Genomic DNA, 17,867 nt, shown 5'->3' with positions numbered 1-17,867 from the left:
AAAACAAAGCCTGTTCCCTCTTTGGGGTGGGTGGGGAATGGAGTGAAAAGCTTTCCCTACAATGATTAATATGCTGCTATTTAATGTGCTAAGTATTGATGTGTCTGGGACAAAGTATGTCTGAAAAAGAAAGATCAGTCAGTTTGAAGTGTTAAGGGGTGGTACACACTTCCCTTGAGGACATTTTGAAGTGTGAAAAGAGATTCTCTTGCCCACAACTTCATAAGTCATTTTCTGGGGCCAGTCTAAAAACACCACCTCTTACTATACTCCTATGGTGGAAGCTATGTAATACTTAAAATACTTCTGCATTTTGAAAACACTGTTAGAAGAATCTCTTGCTCATGCTCATTGACTGTTATGCTTGAAATAACATGATGATCATTTTGTATAGATCTCTCTTAAATGACGACTAGCATTGGAGCAGGGTGTTGTCTGATATCACTAGGTAGAATTCAAAAATGGATAGTTCGTGAATTCTCAAAGACTAATTCATGAGAAGCCAGTTCAATGTTTGTAAAAGTTATTTCTCTCTGTCTTCCTTTGTTTAGATGACAGAGCTAGCTCGTGCCCAGATCTCAGATGTAATCAGTGTTCCTGCAGCTCCGATTACCATGCTGTTGGATCAAGATCGAAAGCATCATTCAACTTTCGTAAAGAAACTAAAATCTCACTCTGATACAAGCAGGTATTTTATGAAACATTTATGCTCTGGAGATAATACATGATGTTATTTTTTCTCTTACGACATGTGTACTTACACCAGGTTGTCTGGATATTTGATCCATGAGGTTTGGATCAATTTTAGGCCTCTGTAATTCCACACTTGAGGGAGTGGAATAGAAGTGGTGTCTTATTATTTTTTCGCCGCTAGAAAAATGCCCTTTCTCTCGGGAACACATCAGTTCTGTTAGTTGATTGGCAGAGGAAACTTGCAAGGGTTTTTTTTGTTTTTGTTTTTAAGGCATCAAAGTTGCAACGGTTTGTTGTTTAAAAACAATTAAAAGCCAAAATAGAATGGACTGTGAAAAGTACAGGACACACAGAGGAAAACTTTAAAATATGAAGTGGAATTTAGGCTCTTACAGAGTTTTTGTGTAAGCTGTATTGCAGGTTTTTCCCCATCAATTGCAAGGTTGTTTTTTTTAAAGGCACCAACATTGCAACCTTGTTGCTTAATTGTTTTTTTTATTCAGAGGAAAAACTGGACTGGTTACTGTTCAGCCAATCAGAATGCAGAGGGATAAAGGGGAAGGCAAAAGGTAGGGCAAGAACCAGACCTTGCTCTGAAGAAAGCTTTCTTCTTTTTTTTAAATAATTTTTTTGGATGAGGCAATATACAATAATTGATTAATACATTAAACTTATCCAAATTAACCCTTCTACATAGATATATACCCCTCCCCCTTTTCTTTGTTGACTTCCAACGACACTCGAACCCCCCGTTTATTCATAGCTATTATTATTACACTATATTGCTATTATTTTTACCATGGTAAAGATCTTAATATGTTTTTCTTTCGTTAAAGTCTTTTTATATAAAATTTAAAATCCCTCCAAAGACCACAATTTAACATCGCATTTCTTTTCCAAATATTTCTTAAGTTTCTTCCAATCCTCCAAAAAAGTTTCTGGATCTTGCTCATTCAAATTTCTAGTTATTTTATCCATTTCGGCCATGTACAACAGCTTCCTTGTCCATTCTTCAACATTCGGTATTTCTTCTTTTTTCCAATATTGAGCATATAGAATTCTTGCTGCTACTAACATATAATATAACAATGTCTTATCCTTTCTATTAACCTCTTCTAAGTGTAAAGATAATAATAACATTTCAGGATTTTTAGCAACATTATATTGTAATATCAAAGACATTTCAGCACATATTTTAGACCAGAAGTCTCTAGCCTTTTGGCAAGTCCACCACATATGAAACAAAGAACCTTCATGCTCCTTACATTTCCAACATTTTTTTGATAACTGTTTGTTAGCTACGGCTAGTTTTTTCGGTGTTAAATACCATCTATACAACATTTTATATCCATTCTCTTTAATACTAATACAAGTTGATATTTTTAGGGTACTTTTCCATAATTGTTCCCATGCTTCCATGGTTATTTCTTTATTACAATTTATAGCCCACTTTACCATTTGAACCTTTACTGTTTCATCTTCTGTAAACCACTTCAATAACAACTTATACATTTTAGATATTACTTTATTATTATCTCCCAAGAATAACTTCCAAGTCCGAATTTTTAATTCTAAAGCCTATCTTCCTTTTATCTGAGTCAAATAAGTCTTTAATTTGCCTGTATTGTAACCAGCCATATTTGAATGGCAAATCCTCATTTCGTCTAAGCTTCAACTCATCCTTTTCTAGTATTGTTAATTCTTTGAGGGTAAGCCATTCCTTTCCCTGGTATTCCAAATTTGGGTTGATTACTTCAGCTGGTATAATCCAAAGTGGTTTCTTTTCTTCTATGAGTTTCTTGTATTTAAGCCAAGTTAGCAATAAATTTCTTCTTAGGTAGTGGTGCTGAAACATTGCATCCATTTTATATTTTTCATACCACATATATGCATGCCATCCAAATAATTTATTATATCCTTCCAACATTAATAACTTATGATTGGTCAAGGACACCCATTCTTTTATCCACACCAAACATATCGCTTCGTGATAAAGTCTTAGGTCAGGTAACTGCATTCCTCCTCTTTCCTTTGCATCACATAAGACTTTCATTTTTACTCTTGGCTTCTTCGCTGCCCAAACAAACTCAGATATTTTCCTCTGCCATTTTTCAAACTGTTTTTTATCTTTCACAATTGGTATTGTTTGCATTAAAAACATCATTCTGGGCAATACATTCATTTTAATTGTAGCAATACGACCTAACCACGACAGATTTAGTTTATTCCATTTTATCATATCTCTTTCCATTTGAGTCCAGAGCTTTTCATAATTATTCTTAAATAAATCTATATTCTTAGCCGTGAGCTCTATCCCCAAATATTTGATTTTGCAGTTTGCAGTTTGTTAATTCACTTAATTCTTGCTGCTTCTTCTTGGTCATATTTTTTGTTATTATTTTTTACTTCTTTTTTTTTATATAAAAGCCCGCCAAATCTCCAAACTCTTTTATTTTATCCAACAATCTTGGCAGGGTTTGTACAGGATCTTCCACTATAAACATCACATCATCTGCAAAAGCTCTCAATTTGTAGGAAGATCCTTTTATTTTTATTCCTTTTATACTGTCATCTTCTCTAATCCTTCTCAATAATACCTCTAAGACCATCACAAACAAAAGGGGCGATAGTGGATATCCTTGTCTGGTTCCTTTCCTTATTTCGAAGTTTTCTGTCAGGTCATCATTAACACTAATTGTTGCTCTTTGTAGTTTATAAATTGTTTTCACAGCTTCTATAAATTCATTTCCTAAATCCATCTTCTCCATAGTCGCAAACATAAAATTCCAGTTCAAATTGTCAAAGGCCTTCTTCTCTGCATCCGCAAAGAAAAGGCCAACTTCCTTGTCTGGGCATTTGTCATAATATTCAGTGGCATTTATCACGATTCTCAGATTGTCTTTTAGTTGTCTATTTGGTAGGAATCCAGCCTGATCTTCTATGAACTCCATAAGCCATATTTTAAGTCTATCTGCTAATATTCTTGCCATTATTTTATAATCGTTGTTTATGAGCGATATAGGTCTATAATTTTTAACATCTGTCAGGTCTTGATTTTCTTTTGGGATCAGAGCGATACTTGCTTCATTCCACGTATCTGGGAGGCCTTTTCCTTGAAACATATCATTCATTATATTTTTTAAAATCGGTACTAGGTCCTCCTTCATTACTTTATAAAATTTAGCTGTGATCCCATCTGGTCCTGGTGCTTTCCCAGTCTTAGCTGCTTCAATTGCTTGTTTGACTTCTTCTTCTGTTATTGGATCGTTCAGTCCTTGTTTCATCTCTTCTGGTATCCTTGGTAGATGGGCATTCATCAAATACCCATCTATATCTTGTTAATTCACTGTTTTCTTTTGAAATAGCTTTGCATAAGATTTAAAAAATGCACGCTTGATTGAATGATGCTCTTTCAATTCCATACCATCCTCTATTATTCTATTAATAATTTTCTTTTCCTTCTTTTTTTTCAATTGCCAGGCTAGATACTTTCCTGGTTTATTTGCTCCTTCAAAAGCCTTCTGCTTTAATGTCTTTAGTTTCTATTCTAGCTCTTTATTACTAATAGCTGTTATTTGATCTTGTAGTATTTTAATTTCCTGTATAATCGACTTTTTCCCTGGTCTTTTCTTTAATTGTTGTTCTTTTTTGTGAATTTTTTCTTGTATTTCTTGCCATTTCTCCTGTTTTCTTTTCTTGTCTTTACTATTGAGTAGTGTTAGATTTCCTCTTATTACAGCTTTATATGCATCCCATACCATCTGTGTCGACACTTCATTATTGTTATTTGTCAAAAAAAAATTGCTTAGTTTCTTCTTTCAGATACTTCAAATTTTCCTGATTTTGTAATAAATCCTCATTTAATCTCCATTTAAATTTTCTCCGCCACATTGCCCATTTCCATGATGTTGGATTATGGTCTGCACTCACCCTCGGTAAAAATTTCCACTTTTTTAGTCAATAAAGTCAAGTCCTTAGTCGCCCAAATCATATCAATACGTGAAAATGATAAATGCCTTGTGGAGTAGTATGTAAATTCTGAACTTTTTGGATTTTCTTTTCTCCATACGTCTTCCAATTGTTCTTGCTGAACTAAGTAAAAAAAAAAGTCTTTGGTAACTTCCCTGATTTTTTGACAGTTGTTTTGGATTTTTTATCTAGTTGCAAATCCACTACACCATTGAAATCTCCAACCAATATCATCTGGTCAAATACATCCTGATCTAATTTGTTCAATAAGTCTTTAAAGAATTGGTCTTTTGCTCCATTTGACGCATAGAGGGCTATTACCAACATTTTTTTTGCATTTACTTCTACAGTCACGTATCTTCCCTCTTGATCCTGAAAAATTAATTTTGATTCTACAGTCTCATTTATGTAAATCACTACTCCTTTCTTCTTTTGTTTGGACGATGATACATATTCTTTCCCCAATTTATTTTTTAAATATTTTATATCTTTATCTTTGATATGTGTCTCTTGTAGGCATATTATATTGCAGTTCTGCTTTTTTAGCCAATGAAAAACTGTTTTTCTCTTTTGGGGTGAGTTTAGTCCATTTACATTCCACGATATTAATTTGTACTCCATATTGTTAGATTTTTGGTAATTCAGGAAAGTCCTCTGCATGTTCCTGTACAAACTTTTCCATCTGCTCCTTTGATTTAATAACAATTCTCAGGGCTTTGTAGTAAAAGCTTAGTCCTTCTGGGATTTCCCATCTATATCTAATATCTTTATCTCTTAGTTTCTGGGTTAATTCCCTATATTTTTTTCTCTCTTGGAGAATCCGTTTTGGCACTTCTTTCATGATCTTGATTCTACTGCCCTCTTTTATTAAAGGATTTTCAAAATGCTTTTTAAGAATCTCCTCCTTCATTCTCTTTGTCACTAGTTGGACGATTATATCTTTAGGTAACTTCCTCTGCTGTGCAAAAGCCGAGTTGATTCTGTATGCCAAGTCCATATGTGCTGTTATTTCTTCCTTTTCTTTCCCTAGAAATTCTGACAATATGTCATCTGTTCTTGTGTAGTTTGGGTCTCAGATTCCTGGATGCCACGAAATCTTAACTGCCTCTCCGTCGCCTTGCATTCCATCATTGCCACTCTTGTCTGAATCACTTGGTTTTCATGTTTCATTTCTGCTTTTATATCATTTGTCTTTTGTTCTACCTAGTTGTTGCTTGCAAGTCCTCCTTTACTCCCTCTATATTTTTTGCCAGTGCAGCTACATCAGCTTGAATAACATCTCTCATCTTTTTAAAATCCTTTGCCAGCATTTCTTGCATCTTCTGTATCAACTCTTTATGGTTCTCTGCCACTTTCCCCCCCCCAATCCTTATCGTTGCTTCTACTGTCCGCTCCTTTTTTTCCTGCCATCGTGGGACTCGGTTTTGAGCCTCCCCACGTATCTGCCCTTCTTCTTAAATCCGTGGTAGATTGTTTAAAAGCTTAGGTTATCTTTGCCGATTCTGCGGGTTGTCTGTGTTGTTTCCTTTGCTTATTCTTTGGTAAAAGTTGTTACTGAAGCTTGGTTATGACGATCTTATGCCAATTTAATGACTCCTGAGGCACTGCAGAGCTATTAGCTCTCCCTTCTTCGAGGGGACCTCAAGGTGATGGTGGGAGTCCTTTATTCAGAACCCCCTCCTTCACCAAGATCTACACTCTCTCAGGGATGCGTAGCGTTCAAGCCCAACTTCTCCCTGAAGTTGGGATGGAAACGGGCGTTTGGGCGCCCCACTTTCCAACAAAAACAGTGTCTCAGACAGCCCCAGTTAGAGGCTGCTTCAGATCTCCATTAATCCAAGCCGTGCTCTGAAGAAAGCTTTCTGCGCTCTAAAAAAGTTACAGTTTGACTTTTCTGGAAAATAAAAATTTGGGTGTGTGTGTAGGGAGAAAAGCTGGGGAAAGATCGATTCTGCAGCAGATGCAGCCTTTCTTCATGCAGAATGCAAAAGTCTGGGAAGCAGCTTGGAGACTGAATTGGGATATTTTGACTGTGCATACATCACTCTAAAGAGAAATCAGAACCAATGAAAAGACCCATGTGAAAAAGACCTTAATTCTGAAGAAAAATCAATGAGTAGATTTAAAAAAAAAATTCTTAACATTTTCCTCTTGATGGATTGGTTCTAGGCCTCAAATATTGCTTATAATATTTCACTGAATGTTTTAAATTCATTTATCTCACTTTAAGTAGCTTGACTTTCAGGATTTAGTTCTTCTTCATGTACCTAAATCAATCAGCTGGAGCTACCTTTTGATGTTTGGATCATTCAAACTTGCTTATTTTTCTTTGATAGGAAAACAGAATCTGTTACCCCTTTGCCAAATAAAGAGATGGGTGACTTAAAGCACCATTACCCTCCTTCATTTGATAGCTATTCAGAATCATCAAGATCAAAGGCTCATGACCAGAGGTGAGGAGCTAGATTTAAAGAGTTGGTTATAAATACAGCAAAGGGCAATATTCAGTACAAGGAACATTGACTAGCTTTAAAATTGCCTTTCCCTAGCTGGTTGTGAGATTATATTTGTATCCTTCTCTCTTTTTTAATTTCATACCTATATACCATTTGGCAAAGTCAAAGCCAACTGTGAAAATCCTTCAGGGTGTTTTCTATGGCTGTTAAGGGACAAATGAAGTATGAAGTACAGGATATAGAGAAGAATGTTGGGCTATATCCTGTAATTTTGTTCAGATAAGGGTGGCATTTTCCTTTGGAATAAGGAACCTTCTGCTGATGCAAGAGACTCTTGCAGAGGTAGAAAACACCTTCCACAGGTGGAATGCACTGCCCCTTTGCTGAATCGAATGGAAGGATTCAGCCTAGGGATTGTTTGCAATCTTTCCACCTCCCAAATCAGGTAGAGTTGATGAAGGCAAGAACCTTGAGATAAGCACAGCCTACCATCTTTGAAACCTCTGCTGTGATTGGCTGTGGGAGCTTTGGCTTGAGTTGATAGAAATGAGTTCTTAACTTTTCAGTAGCTGAGAGAATAGTTACGTAATGCTTATGAACATTCCAACCAATGATGTGTGAACTATCCTTTGCTCAAAAATTTGATACAAATCCTGCATCATCCCTGAGCACTTACAATGCTTGCTTTTTATCAGGTGTTCTGTGCACATGCATGTTATTTCACTGCCATTTGGGAATTCATGTGCAGGAGAAAGTATTGTGTTGCCTAGACAATTGTACAACACTTTCTTCATGTAACATGATACTTCGCACTAGGGTTGCCAGGTCTCCTCACCCTCTGGGTGTGAGATGGGACTCCTGGCACTCAACACTGTTGGTGTCTTTGCATGTGGACTCTCCTGGGCTGTGTGATGACATCAATTCTGTGAAGTGACGTCATTGCACAGGGCCTCATGTCACCCCGAGGAATGCTCCCACACTCCGCAGGAGGTCAATTTCAGCCTGTTTTGGGCCTAAATTGGCCCACTGTGAAGTGGAGGAGCTCTCCAGGGCCCTCCTGGCAGTGCTCTTGCACTCCATAGCAGACTGAATCAGGCCTGTTTGGGGCCCAAATCAGCCCACTGCAGAGTGTGGGAGTGCACCACGCAGTCTGGGAGCACGCCCCAGGATGCATGTTCCCTATTTCACACCCATATGACAACAGCAGCTACTATTCAATGGCCTGGTGTGATAATGAATGCAGGTGACTGCTGGTGCCAAAAACTGTACGTACAATCCAAACAAAAATTGCTTTAAATTATAAACATACCAGCAATTTGAGAGTATTGGCATCAAGTCAAAAAAAGTAGGCATTACAAGTAGGGTAAACTCAATTCCTTTAGAGCATAATTTGAGATTTGTAGCATGACTAATTCCAACAACTCAAAGTATAGCCAGCACAGTAAACTATATGAAGGGATGTGTGTAAGAAAATTCACACTCTTACTGGCCCTCCTCCCTCATTGTAGTGTTTTATGTTGTATGTCTGTTTTTATTTATTTGTTTAAATATTTTATATGTAAAAGTACAAGGTACAAAAATGTTTATTTTGCATAGCCAAAGGCCATTACTATAAAACACAGTGAATTAAAAGATTCCTAAAAGAAGAAGAAAAAACATAATTCATGGATATCAGTGCCAAAATAGTAAAGTATAAAAATTTTCATGTTAAAATATGACACCCTTCACATGTGACTTTCTCTCTTGTTTTCCTAGCTGCCGTATTTCTTGTATGTTTTAAATGCTATTTTAACATTTTGATGTGTTGTTGTGTGCCTTATTGAGGCACATTAAAATAGCATTTAAATAGCATTTAAATATAATATTTGGGTGGAAATGGAACATAGAAATGTTTTAAATAAATAAAATCCCTTCCTGCAAATGTATGAGAGTCTCAGTTTGTGGACTCTCAATGCTTGCCTGGACTGTGACTATGTAGCAGTGCCAGTAGGTGACTACATGAAATGCTTGCTTCGCAAATTAAGCAGCTTGATTTGTAATTTGTTTTCTGGTGAAACTTTTGTGGATGTAAAAGGAGAGTAGTGGTTAGTAATAAACCAGGACTGCAGTGCCCCGGTTTAATTCTAATCTGATGCTTGAGACCTGAGAATCAGTAAAGCTGTTTCTGTTATCACTGTCTTCAGTGATGGATAGTGTCTGTCTTGAGTTTACCCCATGGGTCTGCAACAGGGAGCCCATGAGCACCATTGCACCTGCCAACACCTTTCCTGGTGCCTGCCAAATGTTTTTAGAAAGTGGGTAGGGCCAGGTGGGGCTTTTACCAAGCATGGCTTCTGATTAGCCGTAGGAGATTTGATTGGCTATGGAAATGTTTAAAAACATTGCTTAGCAGAAGCTATTTCCACAGCACAAGGATCTTCACGGTGTGACTGAAGTTAAGCTGTAGCAGCCATTTTGTGGTTGTGCCCTCCACATTGTATCAGAGTTCCAAATGTGCCCACATGCTCAAAAGGGTTGGATACCCTTGGTTAGCCACATAAAGTTGGGTTTTTCCTTCTAATAATTGTAAACAAGGAAACCAGTGTTTGATTAGCATCAGTTTAAGATTGTCTGAGCTACTAAATTGGCCAAATGTTTCTAACACTCTTTTCATGAACTTTCATGGGTATTGCACTTTGGACTTGATCCTGTTTGATGCTCAGTATCTAGCGTAGTCACAACTATCAAACAAGGCAAACTCGGTTATTTGAACAACTGAGCCAAATAGAGGCGACAAAATAAAGTTCTATGACAAATTGACAAAAACAAACAAGTCACTCACAGTGTCTTCCATAAAGCCTGTCAAATTATTTCCTTCTAACTTTTCAGTAATACCTCTGAATTTGTGTACCTAATAACATTATCTAAGCCATTCAGTTTAATGGAGCTTTACTCAGAAAAAGTTCACAATGAGTTGTGGATGTAATGCGTTTTTGTATAATTTTGGGATGCTACCCACATCATGTATGGTAATTGTGCCTGAGCTTAAGCATCTGGCAGGCCATGGTATGTAGCTGCCAAATCGCACCCTGCTTCAGTTTGTCTAACTTATATTGGGTATTGCATTAGTTAAGCTACTTTATGTTTTGAGGTCTTAGTGCCAATCTGACAGACTCTCAGAACTTTAAATTAATGGCAGTTTTTAATGGAGTCCTTGCGAGGAGAAAACAAACAGCCCTCTGTTGGGGTAAAAATAGATGCATTTTTGGACCATCATTCTAAGGCTTGCTTCAGTCTTGTCTTTTACAATCCTAGTAATTCATCTCTGTCTTTCTGTTATACCTCTTTATGAAGCAGCAGCAGCAGCAGTCGCCAGGAAAGTCCATCTGTTCCATATTCCAAGGAGGCCAAAAAAGTTTCCCGTCATGAAAAACCAAACAGCTCCATTGAGGAAGAGGGTCTGACAGCTGTGAATGATTCCCTGCAGAGCAATAGCATTCCATCCATCCCAGATGAGAGAGGTGAGTACTCAGATGAGTGCTGCTAAAGGACTATTTGTGTTCTGTCTCTGCCTCGATCAATGGTGGCTGTGACTGAATCATGCAGAAAACATATAACATGCCCAAACATATAACAAGCAACCACTCAGGCTGCTTCATGCATGTCTGCATATGCAACTAATCCTGAATGACCTTTTGGCAACATTTGAGCTGCTAGGAAACCTGCCGTCTGATATCTTACACCATATCACTTGGTTTGCTACATTGGGCCCTGACTGTGAGCTGTTGGTTGGCAGGTTGTTCTCACATTGTTCTGGAAAGTATTGTCTCATCATCTTTAAAATACTGATTTAGGCTCTACAGCACTGTAGAGTTTTTTTTTAAATGCATGTTTAAACATAGTTGTTATGCATGTACCATCAGTATAAAAAGCTGTATCTTAGGTTCCTTCTGTTTGTCATACTCAGGGTAGGGCAGATAGGTGCAAGTACATGCAGGTTTGGTTCTTGGTAACGTTCATTAAGTTTTATGCAACAAAATGAATGCGTTTTCATTGGTAATACTGTTGGGGAGGTTGGGCAAAACCAGCTCCCCACCAACAACAACCCAAAAAATCTTTGGGTCATGAAAGACACTTATCACCAAACCGTATGATTTTCCTTACTAGGCACCTTCTATTTTTCTCCCATACTTTCAACCATCACCTGTAAGAGAAAAGTGGTACAATACGGTATCAAAACCTACCTTCCATCAGTGCCTCTACATATCTTGATCTCTACTGCAAGGGCATGGGTGTGTTGTATATTGTTTCTTGCAAGCCATGGCCTTTTCCATAATGAGGATAGGTATTTTGCTAGTTAACTATAAGAAGTGAGTGACTTGCAAGGGAGGATGAAGGAGATGAAAAATGTGGGTAGGTGATTGGTTTTAAATATCTCTCACTCCATGAGCGTATGGTTGACGCTGGTTGGGCCTCCCCACCGGCCGACTAGAGGAAAACATGCCCCCCTACCCACCCAGCCTGTTAAATACTTTGGAGATGGTTGGGTGGTGGTTATTGGAGAATGCTGCTGTGTGTTTTAAATATTTATGTGGTTTTATTGGTTTTAAAGTTACATGTATTTTAAATTACTATACCGTTTCTAATCCGCCCTGAGCCTGCTGATGCGGGGAGTGCGGAATATAAATTGAATTAAATAAATTAAATAAATAAATACTTATGGATCTTGAAAAAACTCTTGTCTCTTGTTGGCAGTTGTGTGGTTGAGGAGTAAAGTTTGGGTTTTTTTGGTTTGGGGTGTGAGGGATGCCATGCAGGCAGGTTGCAGCGCCTCATTTCATTGATTTACATCATTGAATCTCACAACAGCTGTGCAGGATAGGTCAGAATATAGTGATCCCTAATATAATGCTAGGCAGTAGCTGGGAGAATATTGGCTTACACACACAACTAGACATGAAGGTATGCCGAACCACAGAGGACTGAAGTTGTCAGGCTGCATCAAAATCTTTTGTTTTCTTACCTGGAAGTAAAATCCCCTGAACTCAGCAGGGTTTACTTCTGAATAAATACATAAAAGGTCAAGCTGTAAGTGCTCTTGAGGGATGCAGTGGGGGTGGGTGGGTTGTGCCTCTCCTGTTCATCTTGTGGTGTCCTTGATAAACCTGAAAGGAATAAGCAGGAATGGGCTTTGACCCAAAACCAGCCTTGAAACAGGATGTCACGTGCGCACTTCTAAAGAAGCCTACCCTGGATCCAGGTGATGTTAATAACTATCAACCAGTCTCAAGTGTTACATTCTTGAGCAAAGTGATTGAAAGAGTGGTTACTGGATAACTTTAAACTTTCCTGGATGAGGCAAATTGTTTAGATCCTTTCCATTTTGGTTGTAGGCCTTCTAATGGGACTGAAACAGCCTTGGTCGCCCTGGTGGATGACCTGTGCTGGGAGATGGACAGTCAGTTGATTCTCCTGGACTTCTCATTGAATTTTGATACCATTGGTCATGATATCCTTCTGGTCCACCTTTTCCAGGCTGGGACTGGGAGGCACTGTTGTACAGTGGTTCCAGTTCTACCTAGAGAGTAGGTTTTAGAAGGTGGTGCTGGGGGGCTGCTGCTCAAGCCTTTTGACTAGTGGGGATCCCACAAGGTTCCAGCCTGTCCCCTATGCTTTTTAATGTCTACATGAAATCACTAGTTGAGGACATCTGAAGATATTTGATGGGTTGTCACCAATATACTGATGACACCCAGCTCTGTGTTTCCAGCTGATCACAGAGAGGGTGTAGAAACCGTGCAATGGTGGTTAAAGGCAGTTTTGGAGTAAATGTGGGCTAACAAATTGAAGCTTAATCCCAACGAGACAGAAGTGCTACTGGTGAGCAAAAGGCCTGACCTATGATTTAAGGTGTCACCTGTTCTGGATGGTGTTGTACTCCCCTTGAAGGAACAGGTCCATAGTTTGGGGGTGCTATGGGGCCGAAGCCTAGTACTGGGTAAGTAGGTGGCAGCTGTGGCCAGGAGTGCCTTTTACAGGTTAGTTTTGACAGGTTAGTTTTCCTGCCTGGGCAGGGAAGATCTGGCCACTGTGTTACATGCTCTGGTTACACGTAAGTTAGATTGCTGTCTACATGAAAATGACCTTGGAAAGTGTTCGGAAACTTCAGTTGGTGCAGAATGCTGCAGCCAGGGTGTTGACTGGAATGGGTTGTCACTCCAGTCTTGGCCTGTCTACACTGACTCTCAATCTGTTTTCAGACATAATTCAAGGTGCTGGCACTGACATTTAAAACCCTGTATGGTTGGGGAACAACATGCCTGAAGGACTGCCTACTCCTTTATGAACCTACTTGACCATTGTGGTCATCTTTGGAGGCCCAGTTTCAGGTGCCCTCGCCTTCCAAAATTAGGCGGGTGGCAACCGAGGAGAAGGCCTTCTTGGTCGTGGCACCAAAACTTTAACACTCTCCCTAGGGAGATTTCCCTGTCTTCTGTACCTGTCTTCCACCAGCAGGCAAAGACTTTTTTGTTTCACTTGGCTCTCCCTCAGTGATCCCTCCACCCTCTCCAAGGGTTTTAACTGTTGTTTTTAGCTTTTGTATTTATTCTACTGGTTTTAAATTAAATGATGCATTTATGAGTTGGTTTTAGTGGCTTTTAAGATGAGATTTTAATATGTATGGTTTAAATTTGTTAGCTGCCTTGGTGGCAGAAAGTCAGGCAAAACTTGTTTATAAATAATAAAATGAATCAATCAACAGCCAATAGTTGGATATTAAATCCAGCAAGGAATTGCAGGAGGGAAATAATTTGAAAATCCTGTTCCTGAAAATTCCAGAAGGCGTTGGGGGGGGGGGGGTTGAGCAGGCTGACTTCTCCTCTCCTCACTTCTTTTTCTTTAACTAAAGTCTCAACATTCCATCCCTTCTGGAGAACGTTTGGGTCTCATCAGACTGTTTTTTCCTCTTTTTAAAATTATTTTGGTATGATTTTCTGCATGCCTGAGCAGTCCCATCTAGTTAGTAGAGGTCCTGTATTATCTGTGGGTGGCCCCACTGTGTGGCTTTTGCCATCTGCACTCAGGTCAGCTCATTTAGTGTTACGCTGTGTAGTAGTGATTCATACTTGCACTTTTACAGTTTGAGCCATTGAGTTAAAGACCACTGATATACATGGCTTGTTGATTAAACCATGGTTCATGATAGAAACAAAAATCCCCCAAAGTAGCTTTTGTCTCTATCATGAAGGCTTTTCCCTTGAGAATAAATCTTTCTGGCTGGCTTCCTCTTCAGATTCAACTTCTGTTGCAACAGAATATTCCCTGAAATTTGATGAGTCCATGACAGAAGATGAGATTGAAGAAAAGTCCTTTCGGTCCCTGTTACCTTCCGAGAGTCACCGCCGGATCAACTTGAAGAAACGAGGCCACCGTGATGATTCTGATGAGGAGGCTTCTCCTGGAAAGCCCTCCTTATCACCTGTCAAAGCAAGTTCTTGATATTTGTTGACTTCTCATGTTTGGGACTCTTCCAGAAAGTTTAAAATGGCCAGGTGTTTTCAGAGAATTTCGTTAAGAATATCATGTTAAACAGACTTGCAAAAATCGCATTAAGCTTTTTTTTAAATATATTTTTTAACAACAGGGGGATACCAAAAAAAACCCCAAAAAGTTTAGGTTAGAAGAAAATTAAAGATACATATTACAACTATGTTACATTTTACAACACAAACAAATTCAGTATTTCCTCTCCCCATCCTAATTGCCTCATTCTTAAAACAGCCAATATTGTTGAGCTGTATAATCAGGTTAGATTATAATAAAAAAAAATATTTATCATCACCTACTACAAATTATAAAATATTTAACATTATATATTAAAATATTACTCTAACAGTGACATTATATTTTATGATTACGGGTTAAAAAAAGCAGATGATACATTTAAAATATTGTTGAATGATATGATAGTTTTTTTTTACTTCTATAACTGATTAAATATAAAGTTATTTTATCATATTTAGTTTATTAATACTGATTACACTAAACTGATAAATTAAATGACATATATATCCCATCTTTGTTTATAGTAAGAATAATAAGCTACCCAGTTCATTTCAAAATCCTTTGATCGGGTTTTTATTTATATAATTAATTAATTTGGCCGTTAGAGCATATTCTTCAATTTTATCTTCCCAGTTTGGACATTCTTCTGCTTTCCATTTGGTTGCCATTGCTACTCTGGCTGCCATCAACATACATCTAAGCAATTCATGTAGTGTCCTTTCAGTATTATCTGGCAAAATACCCAACAACATAGTCTCAGGTTTTATAGCAAAGTCAGTTTTTAGAATCTTCTGTATCTCAGCATATATATCTTTCCAGAAATTTTTGTTATTTTACAAGTCTACCCCATGTGATTAAAAAGGACCTTCTGCTTCTTTAACTTCCACCACAATCCTATATATTTCTTAACCATTTCTTTCAATATCTTTTGGGGCAATATACCATCGATAAAACATTTTATTCCAATTTTCGCTCAGTGATTGACCCGTGGTGAATTTTATATCTTTCATCCATTAATTTTCCTGCTTCTCCAAAGTTCTGAATCCATTTCAAGATACACAATTTAACTTGCAGAGGAGTTATCCGTGTTAGTCTGTGGTAGCAAAATCAAAAAGAGTCCAGTAGCACCTTTAAGACTCGAAAGCTTATGCTACAATAAAATTGGTTAGTCTTAAAGGTGCTACTGGACAATTTAACTTGTTTTGTTTATGTAGCATATTGAAGTAAGAGTCTATACATTTGTCCTAACATATGCTCTTTCTGTTGAGTGAAAATTGCATTAGGCTTAATAAGTCACTTCTGAGGTAGACAGTTTCATCACTAGAAATAAAATTGGAGGTGGTGATGGTGGAATAGAACAGAATCTAATCTTTATGCCCCCGCCCCGCAGAACTTTCCCAAAAGCAGTATTTCTTTCACATTAGCCAACTAGAATATGTTTTTCAGAGAAAGCAGGAATATCAACAACAAACACTTCATTTTGAAAGCATACACATGCTCACTAATGCCTGAGAATGGACTTTTTACCAGCTTCTCATTTTACAGAGTTGGGAGAGCATTTTATCAAATGCCTGTCTAATAATGTTACATAGGTTAATGCAAGCCATTTTCCCTTGCTCTAACTTACAGAAAAAATAAAGAGATTCCAGGTTGTCCTGTGGGAACTGATATTTTGAATTGTGTTCTTGTTTCAGGAGTTAAGCCTGCCATTCTCAGGAGGTCAGGACAGTTTTTCCAAGTTCACAATGGAAATGGTGCGGCAGTACATGAAAGAAGAAGAAATGCGGGCAGCTCATCAGTCCTCACTGCTCCGATTACGTGAGAAAGCACTGAAAGAGAAGACCAAGGCTGAGCTAGCCTGGCTAGAGCACCAGAAAAAGTACGGAAATTTTGGAAGACAGAAGTGGGAGACTTGGTGGGGGGGGGGGGGAATCGCTTTTCCTCCCTCCCTCCTCAACTGTTCTGTCATGCACTGCCCCTCAGTCAATCTCTGCCTTTCATTTTTTCCCCCTTTTGCTTGCAATTTTTATGACAATTTATTCACACACAGAAACAAGGCCCTTTGCTTTGGACCAGAGCTGGTTCATGTGTTACGAGATGACCAAGCCTGCTGTAGAACATCACTTCCTATAACTGCAAGAAATGCTCCTTGTTTGGTCATTCTTTCATGGTAGTCCAGGACCTTAGTTAAGGGAGTTTTTTATTTGCTCAGGAAAGGACCACCCATCACTGTTAGATATATGATAATAGTTTGTAAAGCAAGAGCCACATAAATTCAACTGAGATACAAATAAAAGTTTTGCCTCAGGTTTTCATTTGTAAGAAAAAGAAGCAATGAATTCCCTTCTGCATTTCAGATGACTGTATTATATTGCTATTGTGTACATTTTGAAAGAGCCCATCTGACTCTTGAAGGGAATCTTTTAGGAAACGCGTTCATCTACAGCCCGCTTAGTTGATGATATAAAGGCCTCCAAGTGCATGTGCTTGGTGTCTGTGAAGCTCCATGTTACCAGATGATGACTAGGAGCCAGTGCAGAATAGTGGTTAGAGTGTTGGACTAAGACCTAAAACACCCAAGTTCAAATCCTACACTGCCACAAAGCTCACTTGGTGAGCAAACACACCTGGAAGCACAATCGTGATGATAAAATGAGGAGGAAAGAGAACCATGTACAGCATCCTGAGGTCCTTGAAGGAAGGATGGGATAAAAATCTAATAGATGTAATTAATTTACAGATCCTGACAATCAGTCATGGAGTTCCCTGTCATAGTTCCAGCTCCTCAGCTGCTTTCTGGGATAGAATTCACACACACACCCAAATAAAGGTGGCTATCCCACTTTTAAAGAGTCTCCAGGCTTTGACCCTGTGAGCTACTATGAATGCAGATAGATACGCAGTCCAACCCTGAAGGATGTCGTGTAAGAGCTCTACTTCCAATGAGATGTTGTTTGTATGCTGCCAATAACAGCTGATATTGTCAGCTGCATAGAAGGGGTATTGCACCCAGCTTTTCCCTGGCAAGTAAATGGGAGGACAAAGGAAAGGAAGGGCAAGACAAGATACAACTGAATCAATCCATCTGGAAGCTTACTAAATGCAGGATTAAATTGTCAGCCACCTTATTGTGGAATATCTACATCACTGCAAACCCCATCCCTTCCATCTTTGGTAGTAATCTGTTAGAACAGGTCTACTGCA

At 38.4% G+C, this 17,867-nt stretch overlaps 1 protein-coding gene across 2 annotated transcripts in view; it reads left to right on the top strand.

Moving 5' to 3' along the window:
- Nucleotides 1–17,867, top strand: part of CEP350 (centrosomal protein 350) — a 98,634-nt gene that overhangs the window by 48,545 nt on the left and 32,222 nt on the right. For both annotated transcript variants that reach the window (XM_054979580.1, XM_054979579.1), the window contains exons 20-24: nt 552–688; nt 6,999–7,115; nt 10,452–10,618; nt 14,392–14,585; nt 16,358–16,542. In XM_054979580.1, the coding sequence (XP_054835555.1) occupies nt 552–688; nt 6,999–7,115; nt 10,452–10,618; nt 14,392–14,585; nt 16,358–16,542 (800 nt within the window). The remainder of the gene's footprint in view (nt 1–551; nt 689–6,998; nt 7,116–10,451; nt 10,619–14,391; nt 14,586–16,357; nt 16,543–17,867) is intronic.

Source organism: Eublepharis macularius, chromosome 5 (genome assembly GCF_028583425.1).
Source record: "Eublepharis macularius isolate TG4126 chromosome 5, MPM_Emac_v1.0, whole genome shotgun sequence".
Lineage (NCBI taxonomy): Eukaryota > Metazoa > Chordata > Lepidosauria > Squamata > Eublepharidae > Eublepharis > Eublepharis macularius.
The sequence above is the reverse complement of the archived record's forward strand: the minus strand, read 5'-3'. Positions and strand labels throughout refer to the sequence as shown.